Genomic DNA, 19357 nt, shown 5'->3' with positions numbered 1-19357 from the left:
CTCTGTCTCCTTCTCTGTCTCTCTTTCTCTGTCTCTCTTTCTCTGTCTCTCTTTCTCTGTCTCTCTTTCTCTCTTTCTCTGTCTCCCTCCCCCTGTCTCTCTCCCCCTGTCTCTCCTTCTCTGTCTCTCTCCCCCTGTCTCTCTCCCCCTGTCTCTCTTTCTCTGTCTCTCTTCTCTGTCTCTCTTTCATGTCTCTCTCCCCCTGTCTCTCTCCCCTGTCTCTCTTTCTCTGTCTCTTTCTCTGTCTCTCTTTCTCTGTCTCTCTTTCTCTGTCTCTCTCCCCCTGTCTCTCTTTCTCTGTCTCTCTTTCTCTGTCTCTTTCCCCCTGTCTCTCTCCCCCTGTCTCTCTTTCTCTGTCTCTCTTTCTGTCTCTCTTTCTCTGTCTCCCTTTCTCTGTCTCTCTTTCTCTGTCACTCTCCCACTGTCTCTCTTTCTCTGTCTCTCTCCCCCTGTCTCTCTTTCTCTGTCTCTGTTTCTCTGTCTCTCTCCCCTGTCTCTCTTTCTCTGTCTCTCTTTCTCTGTCTCTCTTTCTCTGTCTCTCTTTCTCTGTCTCTCTCTCTGTCTCTTTCTCTGTCTCTTTCTCTGTCTCTTTCTCTGTCTCTCTTTCTCTGTCTCTCTTTCTCTGTCTCTCTTTCTCTGTCTCTCTTTCTCTCTTTCTCTGTCTCTCTCCCCCTGTCTCTTTTTCTCTGTCTCTCTTTCCCCCTGTCTCTCTCCCCCTGTCTCTCTTTCTCTGTTTCTCTTTCTCTGTCTCTCTTTCTCTGTCTCTCTTTCTCTGTCTCTCTTTCTCTGTCTCTCTCCCTCTTTCTCTGTCTCTCTCCCCCTGTCTCTCTTTCTCTGTCTCTCTTTCTCTGTCTCTTTCCCCCTGTCTCTCTCCCCCTGTCTCTCTTTCTCTGTCTCTCTTTCTCTGTTTCTCTTTCTCCGTCTCTCTTTCTGTCTCTCTTTCTCTGTCTCCCTTTCTCTGTCTCTCTTTCTCTGTCTCTCTCCCACTGTCTCTCTTTCTCTGTCTCTCTCCCCCTGTCTCTATTTCTCTGTCTCTCTTTCTCTGTCTCTCTCCCCCGTCTCTCTCCCCTGTCTCTCTTTCCCTGTCTCTCTTTCTCTGTCTCTCTTTCTCTGTCTCTCTTTCTCTGTCTCTGTCTCTCTTTCTCTGTCTCTCTTTCTCTGTCTCTGTCTCTCGGTCTCTGTCTCTCGGTCTCTGTCTCTCTGTCTCGGTCTCTCTGTCTCGGTCTCTCTTTCTCGGTCTCTCTTTCTCTGTCTCTTTCTCTGTCTCTCTTTCTCTGTCTCTTTCTGTCTCTCTTTCTCTCTTTCTCTGTCTCTCTTTCTCTGTCTCTCTTTCTCTGTCTCTTTCTCTCTCTCTTTCTCTGTCTCTTTCTCTCTCTCTTTCTCTCTCTCTTTCTCTCTCTCTTTCTCTGTCTCTTTCTCTCTCTCTTTCTCTCTCTCTTTCTCTCTCTCTTTTTCTCTCTCTTTCTCTGTCTCTCTCTCTCTCTTTCTGTCTCTTTCTCTGTCTCTCTTTCTCTGTCTCTTTCCCCCTGTCTCTCTCCCCCTGTCTCTCTTTCTCTGTCTCTCTTTCTCTGTTTCTCTTTCTCCGTCTCTCTTTCTGTCTCTCTTTCTCTGTCTCCCTTTCTCTGTCTCTCTTTCTCTGTCTCTCTCCCACTGTCTCTCTTTCTCTGTCTCTCTCCCCCTGTCTCTATTTCTCTGTCTCTCTTTCTCTGTCTCTCTCCCCCGTCTCTCTCCCCTGTCTCTCTTTCCCTGTCTCTCTTTCTCTGTCTCTCTTTCTCTGTCTCTGTCTCTCTTTCTCTGTCTCTCTTTCTCTGTCTCTGTCTCTCGGTCTCTGTCTCTCGGTCTCTGTCTCTCGGTCTCGGTCTCTCTGTCTCGGTCTCTCTTTCTCTGTCTCTCTCCCCCGTCTCTCTCCCCTGTCTCTCTTTCCCTGTCTCTCTTTCTCTGTCTCTCTTTCTCTGTCTCTCTTTCTCTGTCTCTGTCTCTCTTTCTCTGTCTCTCTCCCCCGTCTCTCTCCCCTGTCTCTCTTTCCCTGTCTCTCTCCCCCTGTCTCTCTTTCTCTGTCTCTCTTTCTGTCTCTCTTTCTCTGTCTCCCTTTCTCTGTCTCTCTTTCTCTGTCACTCTCCCACTGTCTCTCTTTCTCTGTCTCTCTCCCCCTGTCTCTCTTTCTCTGTCTCTGTTTCTCTGTCTCTCTCCCCTGTCTCTCTCCCCTGTCTCTCTTTCTCTGTCTCTCTTTCTCTGTCTCTCTTTCTCTGTCTCTCTTTCTCTCTTTCTCTGTCTCTCTCCCCCTGTCTCTTTTTCTCTGTCTCTCTTTCCCCCTGTCTCTCTCCCCCTGTCTCTCTTTCTCTGTTTCTCTTTCTCTGTCTCTCTTTCTCTGTCTCTCTTTCTCTGTCTCTCTTTCTCTGTCTCTCTCCCTCTTTCTCTGTCTCTCTCCCCCTGTCTCTCTTTCTCTGTCTCTCTTTCTCTGTCTCTTTCCCCCTGTCTCTCTCCCCTGTCTCTCTTTCTCTGTCTCTCTTTCTCTGTTTCTCTTTCTCCGTCTCTCTTTCTGTCTCTCTTTCTCTGTCTCCTTTCTCTGTCTCTCTTTCTCTGTCTCTCTCCCACTGTCTCTCTTTCTCTGTCTCTCTCCCCTGTCTCTATTTCTCTGTCTCTCTTTCTCTGTCTCTCTCCCCGTCTCTCTCCCCTGTCTCTCTTTCCCTGTCTCTCTTTCTCTGTCTCTCTTTCTCTGTCTCTCTTTCTCTGTCTCTCTTTCTCTGTCTCTGTCTCTCGGTCTCTGTCTCTCTGTCTCGGTCTCTCTGTCTCGGTCTCTCTGTCTCGGTCTCTCTTTCTCGGTCTCTCTTTCTCTGTCTCTTTCTCTGTCTCTCTTTCTCTGTCTCTTTCTGTCTCTCTTTCTCTCTTTCTCTGTCTCTCTTTCTCTGTCTCTTTCTCTGTCTCTTTTCTCTCTCTCTTTCTCTGTCTCTTTCTCTCTCTTTCTCTCTCTCTTTCTCTCTCTCTTTCTCTGTCTCTTTCTCTCTCTCTTTCTCTCTCTCTTTCTCTCTCTCTTTTTCTCTCTCTTTCTCTGTCTCTCTCTCTCTCTTTCTGTCTCTTTCTCTGTCTCTCTTTCTCTGTCTCTTTCCCCCTGTCTCTCTCCCCCTGTCTCTCTTTCTCTGTCTCTCTTTCTCTGTTTCTCTTTCTCCGTCTCTCTTTCTGTCTCTCTTTCTCTGTCTCCCTTTCTCTGTCTCTCTTTCTCTGTCTCTCTCCCACTGTCTCTCTTTCTCTGTCTCTCTCCCCCTGTCTCTATTTCTCTGTCTCTCTTTCTCTGTCTCTCTCCCCCGTCTCTCTCCCCTGTCTCTCTTTCCCTGTCTCTCTTTCTCTGTCTCTCTTTCTCTGTCTCTCTTTCTCTGTCTCTGTCTCTCTTTCTCTGTCTCTCTTTCTCTGTCTCTGTCTCTCGGTCTCTGTCTCTCGGTCTCTGTCTCTCTGTCTCGGTCTCTCTGTCTCGGTCTCTCTTTCTCTGTCTCTCTCCCCCGTCTCTCTCCCCTGTCTCTCTTTCCCTGTCTCTCTTTCTCTGTCTCTCTTTCTCTGTCTCTCTTTCTCTGTCTCTGTCTCTCTTTCTCTGTCTCTCTTTCTCTGTCTCTGTCTCTCGGTCTCTGTCTCTCGGTCTCTGTCTCTCTGTCTCGGTCTCTCTGTCTCGGTCTCTCTTTCTCGGTCTCTCTTTCTCTGTCTCTTTCTCTGTCTCTTTCTCTGTCTCTCTTTCTCTGTCTCTTTCTGTCTCTCTTTCTCTCTTTCTCTGTCTCTCTTTCTCTGTCTCTCTTTCTCTGTCTCTTTCTCTCTCTCTTTCTCTCTCTCTTTCTCTCTCTCTTTCTCTGTCTCTTTCTCTCTCTCTTTCTCTCTCTCTTTCTCTCTCTTTCTCTGTCTCTTTCTCTCTCTCTTTCTGTCTCTTTCTCTCTCTCTTTCTCTGTCTCTTTCTCTCTCTCTTTCTCTCTCTCTTTCTCTGTCTCTGTCTCTTTCTCTGTCTCTTTGTCTGTCTCTTTCTCTCTCTCTTTCTCTGTCTCTTTCTCTGTCTCTTTCTCTGTCTCTCTCCCCCTGTCTCTCTTTCTCTGTCTCTCTTTCTCTGTCTCTCTTTCTCTGTCTCTCTCCCACTGTCTCTCTTTCTCTGTCTCTCTCCCCCTGTCTCTATTTCTGTCTCTCTTTCTCTGTCTCTCTCCCCCTGTCTCTCTCCCCTGTCTCTCTTTCCCTGTCTCTCTTTCTCTGTCTCTCTTTCTCTGTCTCTCTTTCTCTGTCTCTGTCTCTCTTTCTCTGTCTCTCTTTCTCTGTCTCTGTCTCTCTGTCTCTGTCTCTCGGTCTCTCTGTCTCGGTCTTTCTTTCTCGGTCTCTCTTTCTCGGTCTCTCTTTCTCTGTCTCTTTCTCTGTCTCTCTTTCTCTGTCTCTTTCTGTCTCTCTTTCTCTCTTTCTCTGTCTCTCTTTCTCTGTCTCTTTCTCTCTCTCTTTCTGTCTCTTTCTCTCTCTCTTTCTGTCTCTTTCTCTCTCTCTTTCTCTCTCTTTCTCTGTCTCTTTCTCTGTCTCTTTCTCTCTCTCTCTTTCTGTCTCTTTCTCTCTCTCTTTCTCTGTCTCTTTCTCTCTCTCTTTCTCTGTCTCTTTCTCTCTCTCTTTCTCTGTCTCTTTCTCTCTCTCTTTCTCTGTCTCTTTCTCTGTCTCTTTCTCTGTCTCTTTCTCTCTCTCTCCCCCTGTCTCTCTTTCTCTGTCTGTCCTTCTCTGTCTCTCTTTCTCTGTCTGTCCTTCTCTGTCTCTCTTTCTCTGTCTCTCTTTCTCTGTCTCTCTTTCTCTGTCTGTCTGTCTTTCTCTGTCTCTCTTTCTCTCTCTGTCTGTCTTTCTCTGTCTGTCTGTCTTTCTCTGTCTCTCTTTCTCTGTCTCTCTTTCTCTGTCTCTCTCCATCTGTCTCTCTTTCTCTGTCTCTTTCTCTGTCTCTCTCCACCTTTACATCCATATGTAACTCCATATCTGTTTCTTACCATCTGCCACGCACAGGTTTCCTCAGGATCTCAACGTGGGTAAAATCAGTGCTGAGGTGATGTGGAACCTGTTTGCTCAGGATATGAAGTACGCCATGGAGGGTGAGCACTGAATAATGTTGCATCTCACCACACTGTTGTTCTAGATCTGTCCTGGCAGTTGTTTTCTGTTTTTATGGGGCTGTTATAATGCTTTTGCAAGCAGATATGGCACTCTCTCTCTCTCTTTTCTCTTTTCTCTCTTTTCCTCTCTCTCTCGATCTCTCGCTCAACTCTCAGAGCATAAAAAGAACAGGCTGTGTAAGAGCGCAGATTACATGAACCTGCACTTCAAGGTCAAGTGGCTATACAACGAGTACTGCAGAGACCTGACCTTCTTTAAGAGCCGTGTGCCTGAGTACCCGGCGTAAGTGCCACCTGTGCCATGATGACACACTCACCTTAAAACACACGCATGCATGCAGGCACATTCCCACATACACACATGTACGCACTCACACACTACCTCCCTGGTACTATACACCACAGCCCATAAGCAGTTCCAGATGGACTGCAGCGACAGGTTTTCTCTCAGACCCCAGAAGTAGTTTGAAATCAAAAGTTCCAGTGGGGTTGATTGAAATGAAACCACCCCTGTGTGATTTCCTAGGTGGTTCGAGCCATTTGTCATCCAGTGGTTGGACGAGAACGAGGAAGTGTCTCGAGACTTCCTGCATGGTGCACTGGAGAGGGACAAAAAGGACGGGGTAAACTCTTCTCCTTATGTCCTCAAAATGAAAGTTGTGTTGGTTGTGGCAGAATGAACGTAATCCCTTCCTTTGTAGCTCCTCACTAAACCTCCTAGTTATCAGGCAGACTTGTCCTCCTACACGTCTCCAGCACTCATCAAAGACTTCCCTGAGACAATGGATACCGAAGCACAGATGTTGCAGGGGAGACTCGAGTTCAAAGTAGAAAGTAGGGAGTTTAGAATATAAAGAGATGTTCTCAGAAAGTAGAGAGAGGCTATAAAGAGATTTGTGCAGACTCTTCTCCGGTAGGGAGATAAAGTCTGACTGTACCAGCCTGTGGATTAATGAGCTCTGTTCCCAACCAATGGGAGCTGCCCTTCCCTCATTACCCAGTAGCACCTGGGGGAGCCACCACAGACTCACCTCTGTCTGCCAATTAGAGGCAGACAGACAGACAGACAGACAGACAGACAGACAGACCCACCTGACCCGGTCATCTGTCTGGACTGCTGTCTGGCTGCAAACGACCCTCGTGGTCCTCAGGACAACTAGCATATCTATTTACTCTCTCAAAGCTCAGTGGTCCAGCAGGCCAGACACCAACTCTCTCTCTCTTCCTCCCCTGTCTCTCTCCCCTGATGTTAACAATCCATGGCCTCTGTCCTCCAATCATAATGGTATCTCTACTCCTCTCCCCTTCTCTGCTAAGGACCACTCTCTCCTCTTCCTCTATTTCTTCCCCTTTCTTCCTTCCTCTCTTTCAGCTGTGCTCAGGAAAACTCTTTCCTCTCTTTTCCTTCTCTCTCCAGTCTCTCTCTCCTCTCCTCCCATCTCTCTCTTAATGCTCTCTCTCTCTCCTTTCCCGCTACAGTTCCAGGTGACTTCAGAGCATGCTCTATTTTCCTGCTCCGTGGTGGATGTCTTCTCTCAGCTCAACCAGAGCTTTGAGATCATCCGCAAGCTGGAGTGTCCCAACCCCCAGATCATAGGCAACTGCATGAAACGCTTCGCCAAGGTACACTACAGTATTCTACACACTATAGCCAATTCATTCATGGCTTCATGATGGTAAGCTGAGCCTAGTCACAGAGACAGTGGTTGACATACTCCTATCTCCTCCTGTTCTCTCCTCAGACAATTGGCAATGTTCTCATATCCTACTCGGACATTATCTCCAAGTGCTTTGCTAACTACGTCAACATGGAGAAAGTGGTGAGTGCCCAATCACTGGACGTGACACATGTTGGGTGGGGATGGGATCAGTATAGTGTAGTGTTTGTGCATTTCAATGAAAATGTGTGGTATTTTGATAGTGTAGTGGACAATGACTTTGTGTTGTTTGCAGCCATGCATCCTGATCAACAACATCCAGCAGCTCAGAGTTCAACTGGAGAGGATGTTTGAGGCCATGGGAGGAAAGGATGTGAGTTTTCCCCCAGTATCAGTCCGTCTGTCCGTCCGGGTGTGCGTGGACGGGTGTGCGTTTGTGTGTGCGTGGACGGGTGTGTGTACATGTATCTATTGGTGTGTGTGTTTCAGCTGTGCAAGGAGGCCAGTGACTTCCTGAAAGACCTGCAGGTGAAGCTAAACACTGTGATGGATGATCTCAGCAGGATCTTTTCTGTCAGGTGAGCTGGGCACACTGGTGGGGACTGTCAGACAACAGAGAGGCAGCAAGCAGCCATTCCATCTACTATATATTTCATTAATATCACAGTGCCTTTCTCTCCTTGCTACGTAGTCTCATCCGTATATGTCAAAATGATGACATTTAACCTTTTTATGTCACTTCAGCTGAGATATTAGTTGTGTCACTTTCTATGTCTCGTGTGTTTATGTGTGTGTGTGTGTGTGTGTGTAGTTTTCAGCCACAGATTGAAGACAATGTGAAGCAAATGGGAGACATCCTTGGCCAGGTGAAGGGGACCAACGTGGGAGCTAACAACTGCAGCAGTGTGGCCCAGGATGCTGACAATGTTCTGGAGCCTATCATGGATTTCCTGGACAGCAAGTGAGAGAGAGTTGTCCTGTAATGTTGCTAATCCCTTTTTGGCTGTCGTCTCTATTTCTTTCTTTTCCAGTCTCTTTCAATCTTGCCGTTTTTTCCCGCTCCCTATCCCTGTCGCTCTCTCTTTTAACACATCTTTCCATCTTGTTCTTTCTTTCCTTCTCTTTTTCTTCATCTCTTAATCTCTCTGTGTGTCTCCTCTGTCATCTCTCTCTCTTCTCTTTCGGTTTGAACACCATTTCTTGTCAATTCTTGACTGGTGCGCTGTTGGACTCCCTTCTGTCGCTCATTATTTCCTTCCTTCCTTCCTCTACCTTTGCTCTGTCTCCTGTCAGCCTGACGCTGTTTGCGAAGATCTGTGAGAAGACGGTGCTGAAACGTGTTCTGAAGGAGCTGTGGAAACTGGTGATGAACACTATGGAGAGGACCATCGTCCTGCCCCCTCTCACCGACCAGACGGTACGAACACACACCCTTCTGAGCATGCAAATATTCATGCACACATGCACGCAGTCACTCACACTCACATGCACGCAGTCACTCACACTCACATGCACGCAGTCACACACACTCACATGCCTGCAGTCACGTACACTCAAAATGAACACAGTCACACTCACATGCCTGCAGTCACATACACTCACATGCACACAGTCACACACACTCACATACACGCAGTCACAAACACTCACATGCCTGTAGTCACACATTCTTTGATACACACACACAGCCCACACTACCAACTGCTACACAGGCACAAACCACTTCTCAGTATGGGATGAGAACCAACACAGATCAGAGTTATTTTTATTCAAGGGATTCATGCTCTGATATGTGGTATGTGATGGAGATATATTTAAGCAATAAGGGCCGAGGAGGTGTGCTATATGGCCAATATACCACGACTAAGGGCTGACTTTAAGCACGATGCAACGTGGAGTCCCTGGACACAGCCCTTAGCCATGGTATATTGGCCATAATGTCACAACCCCTGAGGTGCCTTATTGCTATTATAAATTGGTTGCCAACATACTGTAATTAGAGCAGTAAAACTAACAGTTTTGTCATAACCGTGGTATACGGTCTGATATACCACAGCTGTCAGAAAATCAGCGTTCAGTGCTCAAACCACCCAGTTTATAATGAATATTTGATCTGTTCTGAGTACAGTATTTAGTACAACAAACTCTCCCACATACGCACACAGTGAGCAGCCAGGACAGTCATTAGACAGGGAAGAAGTAGGGCTGAGATAGATGGCAGACATTTTGTCTACATTATAAGATGCTGTATAATAATAGATCTGATTAGTGATTATTGAGTAATGATGGGCCTGATATGCCCCTCTCCCCAGCCCCCAGGCCACATACAAAAAGAACCCCAGTCTTTCATTCACTCCATAGATTTTGGTGAAACCCAAAAGTGGAAATGGGAAGGAGTGGACAATGTCATTCTAACCCTGTTGTCCAGGATGGTGCTCCTAGTCACAAACTAACATCTAAACTCAACTACTTCCAACTCAACATTGACATTGATACAACTGTTGACCCTTTCATGTTGGACAGCAGCCGGTATATTTATTGTGCTTTTGATATATCTGTTGTCATTTTTTGTTTGGTAACAAAAGAGCCTCACACCATTCTATCGTAGCATGGTTGCCCTGTATCTCTATAAGTTAGACCCGCCGAGTGTGGGTTTGTACCACAGGGGCCGAGACAGAGGGGGTGTTCCAGTACCAGTCTCAGTACTGTAGGTCACTCTGTCCCTCTCTCCTATCCATTTGATATGTGTATTACTGCTGCTTGGAGGATTGATCTGGGGCTCCGTGCAGCATCACTGACCCTCCTATCTGGTTATTAAATCCTACTCCCACTGCTCTTCCTCCACAGATGATTGTAAGTACGGCACATCCTGCGTGTCATTGTGTCTGTCTTTCCCACAGTTGGTTAGTGAAGGGTGGTCAGTCCTCTGCTATATGTGGCTGCAAACTGTCCCCCCCTTTGTCCCCCACATCCTCACTCCTCCTATCTGTCTCTCTGTCTTCCACCTGCTCTGTTGTTCCTCTCCTCTCTCTGTTCTCCTCTCTTCTCCTGTCCTCCTCCACCTCTGTCTCTCTCTCTGAGGTGCTAGCTGCATGGTGCATTCCTGACTGACTCAGAGAAGGCCCCACTCTTCCCCCATACGAACCCACCAATCGGACGCCCCCCTGCCTCCTACTGCCCTTTGCCCTGCCCCACCCCCAGTGTTGCCTTGTTCTTCTCTTGCATTTTGTTCCTGGGCTCCCTTTCTGTGTGACTCTGACGTTGTGGCGTAATACCTGGTGCCTGCCCCTATCCCAACTCCTCTGTAGTAATTCTCCCAGTATGTCTCTGCGGGCCTGCTGTGTTGATCTGTCCTGGTTTGGTTCCATGTCTTGTTGTTGTAGAATGATAGCTTATCGCTATGCTATTATGACTAAGGTATATACTTTCACCATCGCTGGTCTATACCAGAAGTGGGGGTTAGTACTGGTGACACACACATACAGTAGACATACAGTAACAGTCAACCGTTTGGACACATCTACTCATTCAAAGGTTTTTCTTTATTTTTACTATTTTCTACATTGTAGAATAGAGTAGTGAAGATATGAAAACTATGTAGTTACCAAAAAAAGTGTGCAATTCTTCAAAGTAGCCACCCTTTGCCTCGATGACAGCTTTGCACACTCTTGGCATTCTCTCAAACATCTTCACCTGGAATGCTTTTCCAACAGTCTTGAAGGAGTTCCCACATATGCTGAGCACTTGTTGGCTGCTTTCCATTCACTCTGAAGTCCTACTCATCCTAAACCATCTCAATTGGTTTGAGGTCGGGTGATTGTGGAGGCCAGGTCATTTGATGCAGCACTCCATCACTCTCCTCCTTGCTCAAATAGCCTGTACACAGCCTGGAGGTGTGTTTTGGGTCAATTGTTCTGTTGAAAAACAAATGATAGTCCCACTAAGGGCAAACCAGGTGGGATGCCATATCGCTGCAGAATGCTGTGGTAGCCATGCTGGTTAAGTGTGCCTTGAATTCTAACTAAATCACTGACAGTGTCACGAGCAAAGCTCCCCCACACCATCACACCTCCTCCCCCATGCTTCATGGTGGGAACCACACATACAGAGATCATCTGTTCACCTACTCTGCGTCTCACAAACACACGGCGGTTGGAACCAAAAATCTCACATTAGGACTCATCAGGCCAAAAGACAGATTTCCACCGGTCTAATGTCCATTGCTCATGTTTCTTGGTCCAAGCAAGGCTCTTCTTTTTATTGGTGTCCTTTAGTTGTGGTTTCTTTGCAGCAATTCGACCATGAAGGCTTGATTCACGCAGTCTCTTCTTAACAGTTGATGTTGAGATGTGTCTGTTACTTGAACTCTGTGAAGCATTTATTTGGGCTGGAATCTGATGTGCAGTTAACTCTAATGAACTTATTCTCTGCAGCAGAGGTAACTCTGGGTCTTCCTTTCCTGTGGTGGTCCTCATGAGAGCCATTTTCATCATAGCGCTTGATGGTTTTTGCGACAGCACTTGAAGAAACTTTCAAACTTTCAAAATACTACATGATTCCATATGTGCTGTTCCATAGTTTTGATGTTTTCACTATTATTCTACAATGTATAAAATAGTAAAAATAAAGAAAAACCCTTGAATGAGTAGGTGTGTCCAAACTGTTGACTGTTACTGTATGTCTGAGAACCCACTGCTGCTCTACAGCAGAGAAACCCTCTCAATGCTTTAAATGTTGTTGTGTTTTCTCAATTGTATCGTCCCTAGTCTGTAACATCTGGATTGCTGTTTTTTTTAACTTACTTTTCTAGAATAACTAGAATTTTTTTCACAACTTCTCCGGGATAGGGGGCAGCATTTTTACTTTTGGATAAATAGCGTGCCCAAATTCAACTTCCTGCTACTCATCCCCAGAATATAAGATATGTATATTATTAGTATATGTTATATGTTACTGTTTGAATCATGTCCGTGAGTATAACAGAACTTATGTAGCAGGCAAAACCCAGAGGACAAACCATTCTGATTTTTTTTTTTGAGGTCACTGTCTATTCAATGAGTCTTCATTGGGAAACCAGATTTCTAAGGGACTTGTTTGCAGTTCCTACCGCTTCCACTGGATGTCACCAGTCTTTAGAAATTGGTTGAGGTTATTCCTTTGTGTAATGAAGAAGTACGGCCATCTTGAATGAGTGTCACTTGAAGTGGACATTTTGAGAGAGGCGCATGACTCGAAAAGTAGAGTCAGTTTGTTGTCTTCCTGTATTGAACACAGATCATCCCGTCTTCAATTTGATCAATTATTAACGTTTAAAAATACCTAAAGTTGTATTACAAAAGTAGTTTGAAGTGTTTTGGCAAAATTTACCGGTAACTTTTGAGATATTTTGTAGTGACGTTGCGCAAGTTGGAAGCTGTGTTTTTCTGGATCAAACGCGCCAAATAAATTAACATTTTGGATATGTATCGACGGAATTAATCGAACAAAAGGACCATTTGTGATGTATATGCGACATATTGGAGTGCCAACAAAAGAAGCTCGTCAAAGGTAAGGCATGATTCATATTTTATTTCTGCGTTTTGTGTCGCGCCTGCAGGGTTGAAATATGCTACTCTCTCTTGGTTTACTGTTGTGCTATCATCAGATAATAGCATCTTGTGCTTTCGCTGAAAAGCCTTTTTGAAATCTGACATGTTGGCTGGGTTCACAACGAGTGTAGCTTTAATTTGGTATCTTGCATGTGTGATTTAATGAAAGTTTGATTTTTATAGTATGTTATTTGAATTTGGCGCTCTGCATTTTCCCTGGCTATTGGCCAAGTGGGACGCAAGCGTCCCGCCTACCCCAGAGAGGTTAAAAATATATATTTTTTCAATGTTTGATCTCCCTGGTGGAGATGTTTCTGGCCATCAGTGGCCTTCCGTCTTTATCTGAAGCTAGAATGGGCTCATTACCAAGACTGTTCAATGATAAATGATGACAACATGACAACGACAAAACATAGACCTCTGGATTACGTTATGTTGATCCATCGATTTTGATCTGTAGACTTTGCTGGATTACATTCTGACTCATTCGAAATTAGGACTGATTGGCTTTGAACCATATCCATTAGCCTAGCAGACGGACAGTTACTAAGATGTCCGCTCCATTAGTCAGTCAGCCAATCAAACTGTGGGGACAGGACCCTTCCTGAAGTATTAACCAATGTCCTCTCTTTACAGGGGAGGGTGAAGCTTGCTTGTCACAGTGATGTAAGGACTAAACCCACTCTAGCTCAATATCTCTTTTCTCCGTTTTTTTCTGGCCTGTCTGTCATATTCAAAGCAGTGGAAGCGATCTTTTCTCTCTTTTCCTCTTTGCCAGATTCTCGTACAGTTCTGTCTGTTGTAATCCACCCCCTGTAGACGTACCTGGAGCTACCTGTATCCGAGCCTCCACACAGCCCAACTACTATTGGACACATGGATCATTGACGTTACAGTACACACCGTTAGCACACTAACAAACACCCCAAAGGACAGGACTGCTGTTTGCTCGTTGCCTGAGCATGACCGCTGTTCCTCAACCAACTTGCATTGAACATCCATGATGGTATAAATTATTTGATAAGCCACATTTATGAGATGAGAGTGGAACCCTTCTTGGTGTTGTCTTTTCGTAGGAGTATAATGATTTGTTTGTTTTGTCTGTTCTCTATTTGAAGAGTGTTCTCTTAGAGATAAGATGTAACTGCAGAGTGATGGGTGCTGTGTGGGGCACTTAGTGGTATATTCTGCTAACAGAGTATCACTGAGTCGTCATAGATACAGGATATATCACACAGTGCTACTGCGAAGGCTGTGGGCTTGCTGGCTTGGTTGAACCTCTGCATTTACTGTCTGTGTGAGTGTGTATTGTGTGCGTGTGTGTGTCTCTGCATGTGTGTGCTCTTACTTACAATAAGCTGAGGTCCTGTGTTCTGTGTGTGTGTGCGTGAAAAAGATGATGACTAATATGACAGCTAGTATTTCTGAAAGTCCTGTAATGTGTTGAGGGAGTTTTGGAGTGTGAATGTGACAATTGTCCGTCTTTTGTGACATGACGTGACTGCTACCCTGCATCGTGATCATAATGAAGTCCTCTTCCCTCTGTTTTTACCTCTGCTCGCCTCTAGGGAACTCAGCTCATCTCCAACGCTGCCAAGCAGCTGGGACAGCTCTCCAAGATAAAGGTACCACACATCTTGTCTCGCGCCATATTACTACTGTCTGCATTTAGGAGTTCTGTATTTAATACGATCTGCATTTAAGAGTTATTTCTTTGTGTTGTTAACCTGTCTATGTGTTTGTTTCTCAGGAGCACATGGGTCGTGAGGAGGCCAAAGCCCTGTCCCCTAAACAGTGTGCTGTGATAGAACTGGCCCTGGACACCATCAAGGTACAACCCAAAACTACTGTCTTTTCCTGAACCTAAGCTACAGTCACACAAACACACACACACACACACACACACAAACATGCAAACACACACACTTTGACCTGATTAACTATGACTTTTTAAAATATACATCATATTGTACTGTATTATGAATAGAGTGGTAATTTTAGGCCTTCCATTGAAGTCAGTAAAAGTGTTGGCTTTAGGCTAGTACAGTTAAACAACCCTAATCTAGAGAAATGATTTTCAAGATGTATGAAAGACTCATTTTCCCAGCCATGTCCTGTCTAACTGTAGCAGACAGGTCTGTGATTCAGTTTGTGAAGGTTTCCTGTGTCGTGTGATTTAAGGCAGATTAAGCTGAGGTAAATGCGGCTTATTTATAATGGTCATTTGAATAAGGGCTTGTCAGTGAGCCAATGGCAACTACTCTGCCTGAGTATAGTATGCCTATGGAGTACGAAACCATAGTGTGCTAACATAGTCGTGTATCAGGAAACGTCAAGGTGTGGCTTTCAGAAAAATGAAGTATTAGGATTGAAATGTCTGTATAATGTCTGAAATGTATCTGCATGTCATTTATTTCAAGGACATACGGGTGTCGGTCTTGTAGTGCACACTCAACACACTTCAGCCTAGTTTGGAAACGACTATAGTCGGACTCTGTGTCCTCTCTCTCTCTCTCCCCGTCTCCCTCCTTCTCTCTCTTCCTCTTGCTTTCCCTCTCTTTCTCTCTCTCCCCCTCTCTCCCGTTCTTTCTCTCCCTCGTTCTCTCTCTCTCTGCCTTACTGTAGCAATACTTCCATGCTGGAGGGGTGGGTCTGAAAAAGACCTTCCTGGAGAAGAGTCCTGACCTGTTGTCTCTACATTACGCCCTGTCCCTCTACACCCAGGCCACAGACAAACTCATCAAGACCTTTGTTGCATCTCAGATCGCACAAGGTAGGGTGCCTCTCCAACCCCTCTTTCTCTCTATTGCTCTCTGTCTCTCTCTCTCAATCTCTTTCTGCCTCTTCTCACCTCACTCTCAAGTCTTCCATTTCTTTACTTCCTTCCTCTCTCCTCCACCTCAGGTACAGTCAGTTTCTCTCTCACTGTGCTTAATGGACATTGATGTGTGTAATATGGCCACTTACTGAGTGTAATATGATGCCATAGCTCCGTGTGTCCTTGTTTGCCTTCTGTGCTGTTATGTATCAGAGACATTCTCTAACATATCCTGTGTTGTGGTTACTCCAGAGTTTCCCAGAAACCACTTTTATTTCCTGTTAAATATTTCAGTGGTGTTGTAGAGCAGAACCAACTGCTTTGGAGGGGTGCTTTCTCTCCGGGTTATAAAACCATTTCATTCTCTATTCAGGCTCTCCGGGAGCTTAAAGAGAAACGCGTTATGTGATCAGACAGGTTTTTGAGATTGAATTAACGAGAGATTCTCCTCTCCTCTTTCTTCTCATCCCTCCTCATCCCGTGATATAACAGTGATGGTGTATTAGGTGGTGGAAACATTGTCACGGTCTCTGAACGCCTCTGGCGGGAAATTAATGATCATTTGAAATGTAATTAGAATAAATATCATCTGTGATTTTAGAGAATGTTTAACCACACTTCATAGCAATGGCACAGCCGGAAGGAAAGCTGTGTGTGTGTGGACCACCATAGACTGTGAATGATGACCACCATAGACTGTGAATGGTGACCACCATAGACTGTGAATGGTGACCACCATAGACTGTGAATGGTGACCACCATAGACTGTGAATGGTGACCACCATAGACTGTGAATGGTGACCACCATAGACTGTGAATGGTGACCACCATAGACTGTGAATGGTGACCACCATAGACTGTGAATGGTGACCACCATAGACTGTGAATGGTGACCACCATAGACTGTGAATGGTGACCACCATAGTCTGTGAATGGTGACCACCATAGTCTGTGAATGGTGACCACCATAGTCTGTGAATGGTGACCACCATAGTCTGTGAATGGTGACCACCATAGTCTGTGAATGGTGACCACCATAGACTGTGAATGGTGACCACCATAGACTGTGAATGGTGACCACCATAGACTGATAGGAGTTACACTGGATGACAACGATGTAACTTCACTAGACAAGCCTCCCGGGTGGCGCAGTGGTCTAAGGCTTTGCACAGTGCTGGCTGTGCCACTAAAGATTCTGGGTTCGAGTCGCAGCCGGCCGTGACCGGGAGACCCATGGAGATGCGGACAATTGGCACAGCGTCGTCCGGGTTAGGGGAAGATTTGGCCCGGCAGCGATGCCCTTGTCCCATCGCGCTCAAGTGACTCCTGTGGCGGGTCAGGCGCAGTACATGCTGAAACGGTCGCCAGGTGCACCGTGTTTCCTCTGACACGTTGGTGCCGCTGGCTTCCAGGTTAAGTGGGCATTGTGTCAAGAAGCAGTGCAGCTTGGATGGGTTGTGTTTCAGAGGACGCACAGCTCTCAACCTTCGCTTCTCCCGAGTCTGTACGGGAGTTGCAGCGATGAGACAAGACTGTAACTGTAACCAATTGGGGAGAAAAGGGGGTAAAAATAATTACAATTAAAATGAAAACTTAATTAGACGTCACAGATAACAGGATAACATAAGTTCTATATCTGAATATATTTTACTTTCTTTTGACTCTCTTCTGATTCTCTGCACTCTTTATATTTCTCCATGTCTCTTCTATTTTCTCTATCCTTCTTCTTCCTCCTCGACCCACTCTGTCCACTAGTTTTCCACAGGAAGGGGTTGAAGTTCACGGCTAGTGATGATGTGTATCCAGAGAAGGGTATGTGGACACTAAGGGTTTGAAAACAACAGGCCTCCAAGAACCCAGACCTCCACACGCATACGCATCCTCAGACTACCCTCCTGCCTGCTCAACCTTAACCTTATCCCAATATACACACACACACACACACACCGACATAGGACATTCATATGTGCATGCGTATGACATACAGTACACACATGATGTATGTACTACGTATGTACGTATGACCTGAAACTGCTAAGGCATGGTAGCCATCAGACAAAGGGAACCACATTATAAGACTGTGAGGACTCATGCTCTGTCAGAGACAGTCATCAGCATGCGTCATAGAGGACCCATGGCTCGTTTAGACTGTGCATGCAAAACGATGAGTGAGTGAGTGAGTGAGTCAGACAATGACTGGACAAAAGGAGTGTGTGTGAGTGGGTGGGTGTTCATTTCTGACTGACCGTTTGAAAGAGTATCTTATTTGAACCACAGGGTCAGTCTCCTGCATAGTTGGGGATTTCTGTTTTGTTTATTTTGTTTACCCCTCCTTTTTGAACGATGGAGTGATGATGACAGGTGGATCAGTTTGTCTGGAAGGGCTCCCTGCCATACCATACACTCTGCTCCCCACACACACACACACATGCATGCACACGCACGCACGCAGAGTGGCCAGTCATCCCTCCCCAGGGCAGGTCCCTCCAGCAGTGACAGGAGGTGACAGTTCCCCCTCCCTTCGTAAAATCAGCAGTGGCCCTCTCTTTGTCAGGGTACAGTACCCATCAAAGGTTTGGACACACCTATTCATTCAGGGGTTTGTCTTTATTTTTACTACTTTCTACATTGTAAAGTAATAATGAAGATATCAAAGTTATGAAATAACACATATGGAATCATACAGTAACCAAAAAAGTGTTAAACATATCTAAATATATTTTATTTTTGAGATTCTTGAAAGTAGCCACCCTTTGCCTAGATGACAGCTTTGCATACTCTTGGCATTCTCCCAACCAACTTCATGAGGAATGCTTTACCAACAGTCTTGAAGGAGTTCCCAAATATGAGGAGCACTTGTTGGCTGCTTTCCTTTCACTCTGCTGTCCTACTCATCCCAAACCATCTCAATTGGGTTGATGCAGCACTTGGTCAGATAGCCCTTACACAGCCTGGAGGTGTGTTTTGGGTCATTGTCCTGTTGAAAAACAAATGATAGTCCAACTAAGTGCAAACCAGATGGGATGTATCGCTGCAGAATGCTGTGGTAGCATTCTAAATAAGAATACCTTGAATTCTAACTAAATCACTGACAGTGTCACCAGCAAAGGACCCCCAGACCATCACAACTCCTCCCCCATGCTTCACGGTGGGAACCACACATACAGAGATCATCCTTTCACCTACTCTGCGTCTCACAAAGACACGGCAGTTGGAACCAAAAATCGCAAATTTGGGCTCATCAGACCAAAGGACAGATATCCACCGGTCTAATGTCCATTGCTCGTGTTTCTTGACCCAAGCATGTCTCTTCTTCTTATTGGAGTTTAGTAGTGGTTTCTTTGCAGCATTTTGACCATGAAGGCTTGATTGACGCAGTCTCCTCTGAACATTTGATGTTGAGATGTGTCTGTTATTTAAAATCCGTGAAGTATTTATTTGGGCTGCAATCTGAGGTGCAGTTAAATCTAATTAACTTATCCTCTGCAGCAGAGGTAACTCTGGGTCTTCCTTTCCTATGGCGGTCCTCATGAGAGCCAGTTTCATCATAGCGCTTGATGGTTTTTGCGACTGCACTTGAAGAAACTGAAAGTTCTTGAAATGTTCTGGATTGACTGGCCTTCACGTCTTAAAGTAATGATGGACTGTCATTTGTCTTTGCTTATTTGAGCTGTTCTTGACATAATATGGATTTGGTCTTTTACCAAATAGGGCTATCTTCTGAAAACCAACCCTTCCTTGTCACAACAGAACTGATTGGCTCAAATGCATTAAGAAAGAAAGAAATTCCACAGATGAACTTTTAACAAGGCACACCTGTTAATAGAAATGCATTCCAGGTGACTACCTAATGAAGCTGGTTGAGAGAATGCCAAAATTGTGCAAAGCTGTCAAGCTGGGAGGCTACTTTTAAGAATCTCAAATATAAAATATATTTTGATTTGTTTAACACTTTTTTGGTTACTACATGATTCCATATGTGTTATTTCATTGTTTTGATATCTTCACTATTATTCTACAATGTAAAAATAAAGAAAAACCCTTGAATGAGTGTGTGGGTCCACACTTTGGACTGGTAGTGTATATTAGAGCTGAGGGACTTTCTGGGGGTCTGATTTCATGTCTCCTCCTCCTCAGAGATTTAGACACACACAGTTCTCCAATAAAGAAGCCCTCTAATTTGTACTGTAT

General features: G+C 45.3%; 1 protein-coding gene across 1 annotated transcript in view; it reads left to right on the top strand.

Annotated features, from left to right (window-relative positions):
• LOC135556887 (protein unc-13 homolog A-like) overlaps positions 1 to 19357 on the top strand; it is a 75478-nt gene that overhangs the window by 52303 nt on the left and 3818 nt on the right. The window contains exons 29-43 of the mRNA XM_064990300.1: positions 4996 to 5081; positions 5259 to 5385; positions 5629 to 5725; positions 6582 to 6725; positions 6845 to 6922; positions 7056 to 7133; positions 7250 to 7338; positions 7572 to 7721; positions 8054 to 8177; positions 9608 to 9613; positions 12985 to 13014; positions 13917 to 13973; positions 14099 to 14179; positions 14974 to 15121; positions 16922 to 16978. Of these exons, the coding sequence (XP_064846372.1) occupies positions 4996 to 5081; positions 5259 to 5385; positions 5629 to 5725; positions 6582 to 6725; positions 6845 to 6922; positions 7056 to 7133; positions 7250 to 7338; positions 7572 to 7721; positions 8054 to 8177; positions 9608 to 9613; positions 12985 to 13014; positions 13917 to 13973; positions 14099 to 14179; positions 14974 to 15121; positions 16922 to 16978 (1352 nt within the window). The remainder of the gene's footprint in view (positions 1 to 4995; positions 5082 to 5258; positions 5386 to 5628; positions 5726 to 6581; positions 6726 to 6844; positions 6923 to 7055; positions 7134 to 7249; positions 7339 to 7571; positions 7722 to 8053; positions 8178 to 9607; positions 9614 to 12984; positions 13015 to 13916; positions 13974 to 14098; positions 14180 to 14973; positions 15122 to 16921; positions 16979 to 19357) is intronic.

This window comes from Oncorhynchus masou, chromosome 15, assembly GCF_036934945.1.
Source record: "Oncorhynchus masou masou isolate Uvic2021 chromosome 15, UVic_Omas_1.1, whole genome shotgun sequence".
NCBI classification, from domain to species: Eukaryota; Metazoa; Chordata; class Actinopteri; order Salmoniformes; family Salmonidae; genus Oncorhynchus; species Oncorhynchus masou.
The sequence above is the reverse complement of the archived record's forward strand: the minus strand, read 5'-3'. Positions and strand labels throughout refer to the sequence as shown.